The following is a 15,150-nucleotide window of genomic DNA, read 5'->3' on the forward strand; positions in this document are numbered from 1 at the left end:
CCAAACTATTAACTCAATTCATTTTAATTTTTTCCAGAAATTCTTCTCTTTCCTCTGGCTATCAAATTTCCTTCTTCCAAGAGGCGCATTGGCCAAAATAACACTATTAGGCCAGTAAGTACCCTTTCTGCTACTGCAACCTTATAACAAAAAATAAATTAACCCAGAATCATTTGTCAAGAATTCTGTATTTTTCTTAAAAGGGAAGAAAATATCTTGAGGAAAACACAAGAACATCAAATCAGATCATTGACTCTATACCTGAGGCAAGGATTTTTCAGATTCCTGAATGGATGTTTTAACCGGTTCTGCTGGGAGAAAAGAAAGGTGTTAAAATATTAATGTGATGTCTAACCTATGTTAAACTGCTTGCTTGCTTTCTCAATTGGGAGGTGGGGCAGGAAGAGGGGAGAGAGAAGGGAAGGGAGAGAATTTGGAAGTCAAAATTTGAAAAAAATATATTAAAATTGTTTTTCCGTGTAATTGGAAGAAGTTGTTGTTGTTGTTGTTGTTGTTGTTGCTGTTGTTGTTGTTGTTGTTGTTGTTGTTGTTGTTTTCAAAAAGCTAATGCGTAAAGAGGAAAGACTATTGATCCTGGAGCTGGGAAAGACTGGATTCCAATCTGATTTCTGACTGACAAGTTGTGTGAAGTAACTTTATCTTTCTGAGCTTCCATTTCCTTAGCTTAGTAAAATAGGACGATGATGATGATGTATTATTAGACAAGGGTTATCTAATAGCTTTCATTAAAAAGGGGATAACAATCCTTATCTAGCTACCCATCTAAAAGGACTGGTAAGAAGAAAGTATGTTTGATAAACCTCAAAATGTTACAGAAATATTAATATTTACTATTAAAAACTTTAGGAATCTGAAGCCTAGTCCCATGATTCCCAAAAGCTACATTTTGGTTTTCTCTCTACCTTCTTCAATGCTTCTTTGCTCATTGTCTCTCGAGGAAAGATTGGCTCTTTGAAGGCAGGCACTTTTTTTCCATTTCTGTGTTTTTATTCCCAGCTGTGTCTTACATACAGTAGGCACTTCATAAATGCTCACTGAATGTAATGGGATGTTCAGTTTACTCTATAGCCAGAGAACTCAGATTGTACATTTCTATGTTAAAAAACAAAAATCTTGGAAGAAAATGTCAACAGATGGCCCCCTTGTAAGAGAGTCTAAGTAGAAATGCCAATCCCACAGCTAAATAAAGCAAGGCAAATTTATTAAATATCTCTCCCTTTCCTCTCTACAACTTCCATGTCTGATGGCCATATTTTTTTCCTTCATAGCTGATGAGGAACCCTTGGATCACAGCACTGTTGAGAAGGATTGAAAATATCAATGGAATCATGAAATGTCATATGAGGAGATGAAATCTACTGCATGTCTTTTATTTTAAAGATAATCAAAAAAACAAGTCCTTTCTCTCTTTCCTTCTTAATTCAACAAGATAGTGAGAAAATTGCCCTATGTGTTATATTCCCCTTTATACTTCCTTTGCTTCCTCAGATTAAATGTCTTGCCTATAATAATAACACAACTTATCAATGATAGAATCAGAATAAGAAGCAGAATCTTTATTCCAAACTCAGTGCCTCTTTCTTTAATTTATCACAATGGCTATTTAATAATTGAATTATACCTATTTTAGACATGAAAATTAAATGACATATACAAGATAGTGAAAGTACTAAATTTCTCGAATCATATTTTGTGATTCACATAATACTTGTTAGAGTAAAACCCCTTTATAATTTTAATAATGGTGGAAAAGGGGAGAGGGTCATACCTCTTTTGTAGATTGTGTCATCAGGAACTTACAGTGTGTGCATGCTTATGTGTGATTAGGGATACATGTGTGACTTTATACATATGTGTGTATGACATTTGGGGCACATGTATCATTCTATAAATCATGCCTTCTTTCTCTAAAACATTTTAAAAGGGGGGAGGCTTCTAGAGAAGTGAGGAAAAGAAGATTTAGGTTTTTTTGGAGGGGGAGGCAGGTTATAGAATATTAGTGTTTAATAGTTGGAAGGGATCTCAAAGATCATATCCAGTGTATGTCCCCATTTTAGAGATGAAGAAACTGAAGCCCCCAGAAGTTATATGACTTGACCAACATTACACTGGTCTGCTTTTTCCTGCCCAATATAACAAATGTGGAAATATGCTTAACAGAATTGTACATGTCTAACCTTTATCAAATTGCTTGGGAGGGAGAAAGTAAGGAAAGGTGAGAGGGAGAAAAATTTGGAATACAAATCTTATTAAAAGGAATGTTGAAATGAGATAATTCAGACAAGTTCCAATGGTCTTGTGATGAAGACAGCCATCTACACCCAGAGAGAGAACTGTGGAAACTAAGTGTGGATCACAACATAGCATTTTCACTCTTTTTGTTGTTGGTTGCTTGCATTTTATTTTTTTCATTTTTTTTCTGGTTTGATTTGATTTTTCTCATGCAGCAAGATAATGGTATAAGTAGGTATGCATATATTGGATTTAACATATATTTCTACCATGTTTAACATATATTGGACTACTTGTCATCTAGAGAAGGGGGTGGGGAAAGGGGTAGGAAAATTGGAAGACAAGATTTTGCAAGGGTTAATGTCAAAGAATTATCTATGTATATGTTTTGAAAAATAAAAAACTTTGATTAAAAAAAGAGGAATGTTGAAAACAATATGAGTATTTGGAAGAAAAAATACTAAGAGGTGGGGGTGAAAATAAAAGAAAGAGGGCCTTACTTGAAATTCCATTCTGTCCAAAGATAGGTCTTTCCTCTTTATTCATCCCATTCTTGAGCTTGAAAGAAAGAACAAGGTCATACTACATTTTGTTTTCCTTCCCAGTTGCCCTATCACATGTCAACACATTTCAACAAGATTACTACCCTAGGGAAGAAAGTACATGAAGGGAGTATCAATTTGATGAAAGAGACCTTTATTAAGCACCAGGTAGGCACTGCGGCACAAAAATGAAAAAACAGACTAATACATTAAAATGGGATAGTGGTGAAGAGATTTAATGGTCTGATGGAAAATAAATAATCATGATAGAAGAGAATATTGTAAGTTCCTATGAGAGGTCAAACTGAGAGACAGGAGATACTTGATGAGGAAGACATTATTTTTAAGTAGACCTTGAAGAGAAAGGCTTTTAACAGGCAGAAATCTGAGGGCAATGAATCATAGGCATAAGCTACAGTATAAAGGAAAGGCTTCTTGGGAAAGGATAGAATGAGAACCAGAGATGGAAAATTATTCCATTTTATTTAGAATATGTAAGATAATATTAAGATAAGAAAAGTAAAACAAAGTTAGATTCGAACTATGAGTACCCTTAAATACTAGGATAAGCAATTTATACTTTGCACACTAGACAATAGGGAGTCACCAAAGATTCTTGAGGAGGAAAATATGGTCCAGTTTATGCATTAGGAAGATAATTGGGCAGCAGTGGGAAAGATGGATTAAAAAAAGGTGAAGCCTGGAAGTAGAAAGATCAGATAGTAGCTGTCCTAATAATTTAGGTAAGAACCTGAAAGCCTAGGCAAGAATTGTCAATAAGTCAGTCAATAAGCATTTATTAAGCACTATGGGCCAGATACTGTTCAGTGGACTGGGAATGGTAGGAGTAAGAGCAGAGACAGCTAATCCTATGACCAGTTATGTTCATTAGAGTAGTTAATGTTTCCTTTTTGAGGTTGGTTGCTTTGTTTTGTTTTGTTTTTACAAAAGAGTTTATCATTGAGTCATAAAACTGCACTTTGTTCCAAATTCTCCCTCTAAAACAAAGAATGGTGTAACAGGGAATTTCTGTATAAATTAAAAAGTAACTTTTTAGGGCAAAACATTAACTAGAGAAGGTGGATTTTGATTTAAACTCTCTGCCAGCTTAAAATTCCCAATGCTAATTATAAAAAAAAAAAAAACTCAGAAGCCCTTTGTTAATTATATAATACTTAGAAACATTTTTAGTATTAGCTAATTAACAAAAGGCTATTCTTTTGATTTCTCCACAATGAAAAGAAAAGCCTTTTGTTACTTGGATATTTGGAAGCATTTTTTAAAAAGAGGGGGAGGAGCAGAAAGGTAGAAACACAGGAAGGAAAGAAGGGGAAGAGGGAAAGGAAGGAAGGAAGGAAGAACGGAAGGGAGGGAAAAAGGAAGGGAGGGAGAAAGGGAGGGAGGGAAGGAGGAAGGAAGAGAGGAAAGAAGGGAGGGAGGAAGGAAGGAAAGAAGGAAAGGAGGGAGGGAAGAAGGAAAGAAGGGAGGGAGGAAGGAAGGAAAGAAGGAAGGGAGGGAGGGAAGAAAAAAAGAAGGGAGGGAGGAATGAAGGGAGGGAGGAAGAAAGAAAGGAAGGAAAGAAGGAAGGGAGGAAAGAGGGAAGGAGGGGAGGAAGGAGGGAAAGAGGGAAGGAAGGAATGAAAGAATGAAGGAAGGAAGGAAGGAAGGAAGGAAGGAAGGAAGGAAGGAAAAGAGGGAAGGAAGAAAGGAAGAAGAAAGAAGAACGGAAGAATGGAGATAATGAGGGAGGGAGAAAGGGAAGAAAGGAAATCACTGAAATCATATCACCCTCCTCCTCAATAAATTCCAATGGTTCCCTATTACTTCCAGAATAAAATATAAAATTTTCTGGCTGCTAAAGTCCTTCATACCTAGCCCCTTCTTACCTTTCTGGTCTCCTTATACTTAACTTCTTCCTCTATATTCTCCAATTCAGTGACACTAGACTCATTGTTATTTCTTGTAAACAACGCTCCATCTCTCAATTCTGTCTTTTCATGGATATCCCTCATACTTGTAATGTTCTCTCTCACCTCAGCCATTTCCTTCTTTCAAAAGATAGCTAAAATGCCAACATCTACAGGCAGCTTTTCCTGGCCTACTTTTTGAGATATCCTTCCATCTTTACTATATATATGTATGTATTTTTGTATACTGTATGTTCCATAAGAATGTGAGCTCCTTATGGGCAGAGACTCAGCTTTCTTTGTATTCCCAGAGTTTAGAATAGTGCCTAGTACATGTTAAGTCCTTAATAAATGCCCACTGTTAATAATGATGAGTTAGAGCTTAATAAACACTTATTGGCTGGTTGATCGGGAATCTCTTCTTCAAAACAGCCTTGAGAAGTAACTCATTGAGCTGTTGGTTGAAGGTCTCTACCTCCAAGAGAGCCCATTCCATTTTGTGAAGAGCTCATGAATAAGAAGTTTATCTTTGTGGCCTCAAACATAAATTTGCCTCTTACAACTTCTAAGTCTAGAACCAAGCAAGACAAGTCTAGGGTTCCTACACTGCAGCCCTTCCTTGCTTGAGATATCCTGTCCTTTCTAAATCTTCTTGCTAGCTACACCCAAAGAAAGAACACTGGGAAATGAATGTAAACTGCTTGCTTTTTGTTTTTCTTCCCGGGTTATTTATACCTTCTGAATTCAATTCTCCCTGTGCAACAAGAAAACTGTTTGGTTCTGGACACATATATTGTATCTAGGATATACTGTAACCTATTCAACATGTAAAGGACTGCTTGCCATCTAGGGGAGAGAGTGAAAGGAGGGAGGGAAGGGAAAAATCGGAACAGAAGTGAATGCAAGGGATAATGCTGTAAAAAATTACCCAGGCATGGGTTCTATCAATAAAAAGTTATTTAAAAAATCTTCTTGCTAAATTTATCTACATTTCTTTCAACTGATCCTCTTATGGCATGAACTTAAGGCCCCGTCCCCAGAATGGCCCCTTCACCATTCTGGGGACCCTTCCCACTCTGGATAATATCCAGATTATCAATGTTTTTCCTAAAATATGGTATCATAAACTTCAGATGTGGTCTGACTATGGTGCTTAACATGCAGTAGGTGTTTAATAATGCTTATTGATTGATTTTTTGATCAAGGCAGAGTACAGTGGTAGATATTATCTATGGTAGATACCGTCTCTCTTAATTCCACATAAGTTGATAATAGCTTTATTTTTGTTACAAGGATTTTGTTTTTCTTTTTTTCCTCCTCAATGAAGTGGAGTTGGTAGAGAGAGAAAATAGATTTTTTGTTCATTGAAACCATTACACTTTTAAAAAGAATTGTATTCTCTTTAATCATTCTAAGACAAAATTTTTTGAATTGCATTTTATAGTTTATGAGTTGTTACATTTCAACCCCAAACCTGAATCACTGAGCTGAGTTAGGCTCAATAATACAAATTATTATTAATATTTGAGTTTGGGACAGCTAGTTGGCGCAGTGAACACTATCCTTGAAGTCAGGAGGACCTGAGTTCAAATCTAGCCTCAGACACTTAACACTTCCTAGCTGTGTGACCTTGGAAAGCCACTGAACCCCAAATGCCTTAGCAAAAAAAAAAAAAAAAAGAATTATGAGTTGGCTACAGACTTACCCCCAGCTTGTAACTAGACTCCATCAGTCCTACACTTGACAGGGGAGTCTGGATTCCATTCACATAATTTGCTCCCATAGCTGGAAAAAGAAAGAGATTCTAAGATTCATTTGCAAGTTGTTATCAAACCTGAGATACCTGTCCTATACTATATTAACAAGTGACAGAAAACCCAAAATAAAAAAGGAACAGGGGTCAATACAATATGAGAATGTGATATCATAGATCATTTTTGTTGACTCTTGTAAGAGAAAAAGGTGCAACTTTCGACCACTAAAGAACAACTGATGGTTTTGTCCAAGGAAAACCATTTTTTTTTCAATATAAATCTATTTTCTCCTCTTTCTCCTCCCAGTAGAAAAGAAACATACAAAAAAAAAAAAAAAAAAAAAACTCTTGCCACAAATATGTGTATTCAAGCAAAGGCCAACTTATATTGGCCTCATCCAAAAAAAGTCCGATTCTAAACCCCAAATTTATCACTTCTACATCAGGGGTTAGTTCATGCTTCATTCCCTACCCTTTGGAAGCTTGGTCAATGACTGCACTAATCAAAATTCTTAAGTCTTAAGTCGTAGGGAAAAATCACTTAGGGAAAATAGCACGCTAGTTAACAATTTTTAAAACCACAAATAAATCTCTCCACCCAACTAAACTCAAACACTAAGTCAAATGAGTAATCTATCAAATGAAAAGACAGAGAGTTATACATATGATAAATGAGCTAAAGGTTGAGCAAGAACAAAAGGACAAAGCCACCTCTGGACTTGACAAATATTCATTGAATATCTACTGAGTATAAGCATTTCTTTGGACTGAATCATTCTTGAGGTGAGAGGTCAAAATTCTTCTTACCTGACTGCTTATATTTCTGAATTTTTTTCTTCAGGTCTATCCTGTGAATGTTCTTCAGACATTTTTCCAGTAAATCTAACTTGTCAGGAGCAATCAAATTTACTTTTTCTAAGTCGATGACAACATCTAAGAAACTCTTTAACAAAGAAGAAGAAAAAATAATATTAACAACAACAATAACGATGATAACCCACAGAGGCAAAAGAAAGAATCGACTATTAATCTATAAGAGTAAACCACAGGGATCACAATATAATATTTTCACCATTTTTGTTTTTATTTGCTTACTTTTTTCTCTTTCTTGTTTTTTTTCCCCTTTTTGACCTGATTTTTCTTGAGTAGCATGATAAGTGTAGAAATATGTATAGTAAAATTGCACATATTTAACGTATATTGGATTACTTGTTGTCTGGGGAAGGGGTGGGGGAAAAGGAGGGAGAAAAATCTGGATCACAAAGTTTGGCAAGGGTGAATATTGAAAATTATCTTTGCATATATCTTGACAATAAAAAGCTATAATTAAAAAAAGAGTAAACCACAAGGTAGATGATTTACTCTCAGTTAAATTAAAGAATCTATGTTTATTCCCTTTAGTAGCTTCAAGAATAAGAAGACAGTACAAAGGTCATATCACAATCATAGACTAGTCTGACATAGTTTAATTCAAAATTCCTCTGAATCAGAAGCACAGTTTCCTCCTCTGTACACAACAAGGCTTTATAAGGTCAATCTATTCCCTTGGGCTGCTAACACCAGAAACGTTGGTGGGTAACCCATAAAATCTGCATGAGCAGCAGTCTGAGAAACTTCATTTGCAGTTTCTACCTTTTACTGACAAACCTGATTAGATCTGTACTTGAAAAGTCTAGAAACTACTCCTAAAAGTGAGGAGAAATGGTAATGGAGAAACAACTTTTTACAAGCAAAACAATATTTGTGACAATCTTTTTAAAAAAAAGTGTCCATAATAATTCTCTGCCCAGACGATTTCAGAAAGGCCTGGAGAGACTTAGATGAATTGATGCTGAATGAAATGAGCAGAGCCAGGAGATCATTATACACTTCAACAACAATACTATATGATAATCAACTCTGATGGACCTGGCCATCTCCAGAAATGAGATGAACCAAATCAGTTCCAATTGTTCAATAATGAAGAGAACCAACTACACCCAGCGAAAGAACTATGGGAAATGAGTATGGACCACAACATAGCATTTCCATTCCTTCTATTTTGTCCGCTTGCATTTTTGTTTTCCTTCTCAGGTTATTTTTACCTTCTTTCTAAATCTGATTTTTTTTTTTTTTGTGCAGCAAGATAACTGAATAAAAATGTATACATATATTGCCTTGAAAATAGACTTTAACATGTTTAACATATATGGGACTACCTGCCATCTAGGGAAAGGGGTGGGAGGAAGGAAGGGAAAAGTTGGAACAGAAGGTTTTGCAAGGGTCAATGCTGAAAAATTACCCATGCATATGTGTTGTAAATAAAAAGCTATAATAAAAAAATAAAATAAAATAAAAATAATTCTCTGCCCAACAAGGACATAGCATGTCTCTAACACCTATTGATTCATTAAATTAACAGCCAACATCAACATACCCCAAAAGTCTCAGGGGTTCCAAACCAGGCCAAAAAAAAAAAAAAATGAAATTACAATATACAATCATGGCAAGAGTCAGCATTTGTACAGTAGTTTGCAAAGTGTTTCCATATATTACCTCTTTCGATCTTCCAAAAATCCTGGACAGTAGGTACCATTAATGTAATCATTTGTCAGATGAAGAAAGAAAATAGGCTTAGAGAAGTTAATTGCCTTCAGCTACAGCCACCCTGTGTTGGACAGAATTTGAACTTGCCTCTTCCAGATTATCCACTGGTATACCTGGCTACCTGGCTCTATCTACAAAGCTGAATATTATTACCACCAGCAAAACTCAGATCTTCCTACAGGGAGTTTCCCACTGAGAGATGTCATCTAAAGCCACATCCTAAGTATAGATAGTATCTAGTTTCACTTTCCGGTTAATTGTCTTGTTTTCTTTTCACCCTAATTGCCACTGAGCTACTGTGAAAGACAGAATAAGTTCTTTGTCCGGTGTTCTCGAAGGGGATGACCATGACATCAGGGAGGTGATACCATAATATAGAAGTAAATTGGATTCAAGTGAGGAACGTTATACAAAGTCACCTGCTTCACTTTCCCCTCCAGAGCCATCTGGGTCTAATGACCAGATATAGATCTGTTCTACTGGAGATGGGCCTGGACGAAGGGGGAGACCCCAGCCCTTCCAAGCTAAGGTCTTCTACAGGTCTCAGTTTAACTGAGTATGTAACCCATTCAGTGATTAAAGCTAGATAGGAATTGAGGCAAAAAAAAAAAAAAAAGGCCTCTTTCACTTACTTAAAAAAACATACACAAATCTGGAAAGGGTTTACCAATTTCCAAGCATTAGGATAAAAAAGACCAAACTGTAAGAATTTCTGCCTTCACATAACTTATTCCTTCAATAACCTAGAAGGCACAAGGAGCTAAAAACAAGATGAGAACAGAATAAATGTCTTTAAATCGTTTTGGATGTAAGTAAATACCCCAAAATGACCTCTTTGGTCTAGATTTTCCACTATTCCTTCTACCTTCCTTTATAAAACCCTCCACTTCAACCTCACCATGATTAAATACTCTCATCATCCTTCACTCTCTCCAAGATCATTTCCCCTGCAGTAGTCACTCTCATCTCTTCTCCCCATGAAGATCCTTTAGTGAACTAATTCAACTAGCCAATGTTTTCTCTTGAATCCCTAGCTCCTTATCATACCATATCAATCCTTCTGAATCCATTACAAATGTATGTTACACATGTGTGAGTCCTCATCACTTTAATTACTGGTCTACTGGTGGGTCTGTCTGCCTCAAATCTCTTCTTCATTCCAAGCTATTCTCCATTCAGTCCCTAAAGTGATTTTTCTAAATGCAGGTCTAACCATGTTACCCCTCAATAAATTCCAATGGCTCTTACCATCTCCAAGATCAAATTTAAAAAATGCTCTATTTGGCATTCAAAGCTCTTTATACCCTAACCCTTTTCTTTTACCCCCCAATATATACAATATATACATTTTAATCTACTGATACTGGCTTCCTGCCTGTTCCATGAATAAGAAATGCACCTCTCAGCTCCAGGCATTTTCTCTGACTATCTCCCATCCCTGAACACTCTCCCTCCTACACTCCACCTACTGACCTCTTGGCTTCCTTTATCCCAACTAAAATCCCATACTGGAAGCCTTCTTCAAACCCTCTTAATTCTAATCTCTTTATTCCCTTAATTATTTCCTATTTATCCTATATATTGTTTGCTTGCATATATTTGCTTAAGTGTTGTCTCTCTCAACTGACTCAAATTTATAAGAATTCAAGCCATTCTCCAATTGATAAATGGTCAAAGGATATGAACAGACAATTTTCAGATGAAGAAATTAAAACCATTTCTAGTCATATGAAAAATGCTCTAAATCACTATCGATCAGAGAAATGCAAATTAAGACAGCTCTGAGGTACCAGTATACATCTCTCAGATTGGCTAAGATGACAGGAAAAGACAATGACAAATGTTGAAGGGAATGTGGGAAAACTAGGACACTAATACATTGTTGGTGGAGTTATGAACTGATCCAAGTATTCTGGAGAGCAATTTGGAACTATGCCCAAAGGCCTATCAAAATATTTTTACTCTTTGGTTCAGCAGTGTTTCTACTAGGCTTGTATCCCAAAGAGATCCTAAAGGCAGGAAAGGGACCCATATGTGCAAAAATGTTTGTGGCAGCCCTCTTTGTGGTGGCCAGAAACTGGAAACTAATGGATGCCCATCAATTGGAGAATGGCTGAATAAGTTATAGTATATGAATGTTATGAAATATTATTGTTCTATAAGAAATGATCAGCAGGATGATTTCAGAGAGACCTGGGGAGACTTACATGAACTGTTGCTAAGGGAGCAGGACCAGGAGATCATTGTACACAATAACAACAAGATTATAGGATGATCAAGTCTGATAGAGGTGGCTCTTTTCAACTATGAGATTATTCAGGCCAATTCCAATGGTCTTGTGATGAAGAGAGCCATCTACACCCAGAGAATGGACTGTGAGAACAGAATGTGGATTACAACATAGCATTCTCACTCTTTTTTGTTTGCTTGTATTTTCTTTCCCATTTTTTTCCTTTTTGATTTAATTTTTCTTATGCAGCAAGGTAATTGAATAAATATACATATATTGGATTTAACATGTATTTTTATCATGCTTAACATATATTGGATTATTTGCTAAAGGGGGAAAAATTGAAACACAAGGTTTTATAAGGATTAATGTTGAAAAATTATCCATGCATGTGTTTTGAAAATTAAAAAACTTTAATTAAAAAAAAAAGTGTAGTCTCTCCCATTGTACGCTTTCTAAGGGCAGTACCTATCTTTTTGTATTCCCAGTGCTGACATGCCTGGGACATAACACATGTTTAATTAATACTTATTTTTTGATTGATAGATCCATTTTAACAGTAAACCTAGTATCATACTCTAAATCTTAAGTCTTTTCCTTGTCTTAATGGTATTATCTTTGTATATTTTGGGGCCTGAGATATATTCTCATGGAAAATGGATTGACTTGTTTTTCTTTCATGAGGGTTGGAAAAAAGTTATTGACTAAGAATAGAGGGAGAATCTGACTGTTTTGGTATGAAACTAAGATGGCTAATGCTACAGGCTTCTAGCCTAGAGAGGATCAGGATGTCCAAACTGAGAATGGATCATTTTAGTTCAAAATTAGATTAAAAAGCTTAACTATCTCTTAGTTTAAGACTGTATCATTTTCCTTTAGTTTTATTTCTAAATACCTTTTCCAAGAGTATCATTTTTTTATTGTTATGTCTTTTTCTGATGTAAATTACAAAGCACTTTTAAATCTGTGATTCTATAGTGACAGGAAGTGGAATTAAGCCAGCAGATGCCAGAAAGGCATCTTCAGGCACAGTGCCAATAGAAAGAAGGATAGGAATAGATTTCTCCGTTTTAGAGCTAATCAGGCTTGGTTTGGATTTCAACAGGGAAGTTTAAATAAAGTAAAAAATGAAAATCCCAGAGCCAAAAGCAAAGATTTCTTGGCTAGCTTCCAAGGAGACGATAGCATCCTCGAAAGCTAACTAAGGTCTATGGTCTAAAACAACACTTATTACATCTGTATCATCAGATAAAAAGCTAGATCCAGAACAATTAAAATCCAGTCAAATGCAACATGAATATAGATAAGTAAATTTTAAAATTATATAATGAGTAAATATAAAGAAATTTTGAAAAAGGAAACTCTAATAACCAGGGAGGAGGAAACCAGAAAAGGTTTCTTGAAGGAGGTATCACTTGAAGGTACTTGAAGAAACTAAGCTTTGAATGGAACAAGGGCTTACAAGAGATGGAAATGATAAGGAAGACCATATCAGGCATGGCATATTGCCTGGGTAATATCAGGCACAAAGCCAGATGATGGACTATTATGTGTGGTGAACAGCTGGTAATACAGTTTGGCAAAAATGTCAAAAAAGGTACATTAGAACAGATTTTAATAGACTTTAAAGAGATTATTAAAGATTATTAAAGAGAGTGATTCTTAATTGACTGATTAAAAAGCTCTTCAGTAATATAAGGTAATGCAGGTCTAAACTAAGTTAAAGTCTTCAAAACGGAATGAGAAATGTGGTGGGAATAGAATGGAAAAGAGTTGGCACCTGTTGGTTTTAGAGATGTGGACAACAGTGAAAAATCAGGACATGAAGCTGTGGTTTACTAGAAAAATGCTTCAATAGAAGGAAAGATAATGGGGAAAGTCTCAAGTTTCCTCTTTGGTTTAAAGTGAATAATAATACTTGGGACTACCCAACTTTAAGACCTTTCATAAGGAAAGTGTTTTATAAACCTAGAAGTCCTGTATAATAGTACTCATTATTAGTATTTATTACAAGTACTCACAGAATTTCATCCCTTCTCTCTCTCTAAAGTCACATCTTGTCCCTTCCTAAAATGTTTCCCCAAGTCCTTGTACCAATAAAGAAATGAAAAGAGAAGCTGACAAAAATACAAAGAAAAACATTACTGCTTTTTGCTTCTTTTTATACTGAGGAAGAGTCAAACAAACTTCCCCTTCTCTCTGATGTGATGAGTTAGGAAAATGTTTGACTAAAAAGGGAAAAGAGAGCTATGAAGTTCTCTGAAATAAAAACAAACTTGAAGAAGCACCAAAGTGCTAAACACATATGCCAAAGTGTTTCATATGGGTTCTACTACATTCTAAATCTTTCCTCTTTTCCTCATTTTCTTCTGCTTATACCTATCTTCCTTTCATATACACTTTCCTCAATAAATAGTCTCAATTTTGCTTCCTGTAATCTGTCCAAAAGTGTCTAAAACTGAATCCCCTATGTACAAATCTGGATAGCTCTCTTTACCTTTCCTGTTTATCCTCTTAACTTTATAGTTGACTTCTCACAAATGCTACCAAGATTCAAAGGAGGTCTCTCAGGCAACCATGGTAATGATCATGGTGACAGGTGAGTTTCTTTCTCTCTGTCTCTTTTTGCTTTTCTTTCTTTCCATCTCCTTCCCTCCCACATTCCCTTTGTCATCTCATTCTTTCCTTCACCTTTTCATTCTCATTTTCTCTTACATGTACTCAAACTACTTCTCCTCCAATCCTATTTTTTTCCAAGTTCTATACCTGCCATCTAGGAACATCTAAATTGCTATGGGAATGGTCCTTACTAGAGAGGGAGAGACAGAGAGAGACAGAGAGAGACACAGACACAGAGACACACAGAGAGAAGAAAAGAGAGAGAGACAGAGACAGAGTGAGTGAGACTGTGTGTGTGTGTGTGTGTGTGTGTGTGTGTGTGTGTGTGTGTAGAAATTTACCTTGTTTTTGTGTGATTTCCCTCCTCCCATATAATCTCTTAGAAGAAAACTGAAAGAAGTTACTTCGGATTTGTCCATGTCTTCACTAAGTTGCGTCATCAGCACCCTGAAAACCAGAGAGAGAATTTTCTTCAGTGAAATCAGAAGATCCCCGTAGTCCTGAAAAAAGGAAATAAAAAACTACCAGTCCAAACAACTGAGCAAGTCCTAGCCTGATCAAACCAAAGTCCTAGATACACCTGCCTGGTTCTAACAATCAGTAATTCTTGCCCCACAAGCACACTTGCTAGCACAAAAAGCCTACATGACTCCTAAGAAAAGCTTTAAGGAAGAGATTCTTAACATGGTCCTAACTCTAAGGGATTAGTGAATAAAATCAAGGGATCTATAAATTTGAAAGGGGAAAAATTACATCCTTATTTTCATGAATGATGTCTCTGACATTTCATGTCTCGGAAAGTTAGCCTATCCTTCAATTATTGAAAAATATTATTCTGAAAAAAAGCAGACTGACAAAAGGGATCCAAGTTCACAAAATCCCTGGCTTAAATGAGACTCAGAAAAGTTTCTTCCTTCTTGGTTTTCCCCCTTCTTTTGCTTATTAATATAGCACAGCTAATTTCCATAAGGAGAAAGAGAAAAACTTCCCCCAAAAAATCCCCATCTTTTCTCTTTAAAGTAAAATTATTAGTCAAGGACTCATATCACTAAAACCTTGAATGTTACAAAGAAAATTCAACATGATCATGGTATATCTGAGCAACAGTCTAGCAGAATCAAATTCATGACAGAAATATAATCAATTCCTATTTCCATGAAGAACACCAGCACACCTTGGGTATTTGTACCAATCACTCTGTCCCACCTCAGACACTCAGCTTGCCCTGCGTTGGTTTTTTCTCTAACTTGGATAGAATTT

The 15,150-nt window shown here is 35.9% G+C and overlaps 1 protein-coding gene across 6 annotated transcripts in view; it reads right to left on the minus strand.

Moving 5' to 3' along the window:
- Nucleotides 1-15,150, minus strand: part of CFLAR (CASP8 and FADD like apoptosis regulator) — an 81,606-nt gene that overhangs the window by 25,024 nt on the left and 41,432 nt on the right. For 4 of the 6 annotated variants that reach the window (XM_051983794.1, XM_051983796.1, XM_051983793.1 and 1 more), the window contains exons 3-7: nucleotides 14,232-14,337; nucleotides 7,263-7,398; nucleotides 6,408-6,487; nucleotides 2,754-2,811; nucleotides 262-311 (exon numbers count right to left, since the gene is read on the minus strand). In XM_051983794.1, the coding sequence (XP_051839754.1) occupies nucleotides 262-311; nucleotides 2,754-2,811; nucleotides 6,408-6,487; nucleotides 7,263-7,398; nucleotides 14,232-14,337 (430 nt within the window). Of the gene's footprint in view, nucleotides 1-261; nucleotides 312-2,753; nucleotides 2,812-6,407; nucleotides 6,488-7,262; nucleotides 7,399-14,231; nucleotides 14,391-15,150 lie in introns of all 6 variants that reach the window. The other 2 variants (XM_051983797.1, XM_051983798.1) reach the window with 2 other exon arrangements.

The sequence above is a fragment of the Antechinus flavipes genome, chromosome 3 (genome assembly GCF_016432865.1).
Source record: "Antechinus flavipes isolate AdamAnt ecotype Samford, QLD, Australia chromosome 3, AdamAnt_v2, whole genome shotgun sequence".
Classification (NCBI taxonomy): Eukaryota; Metazoa; Chordata; class Mammalia; order Dasyuromorphia; family Dasyuridae; genus Antechinus; species Antechinus flavipes.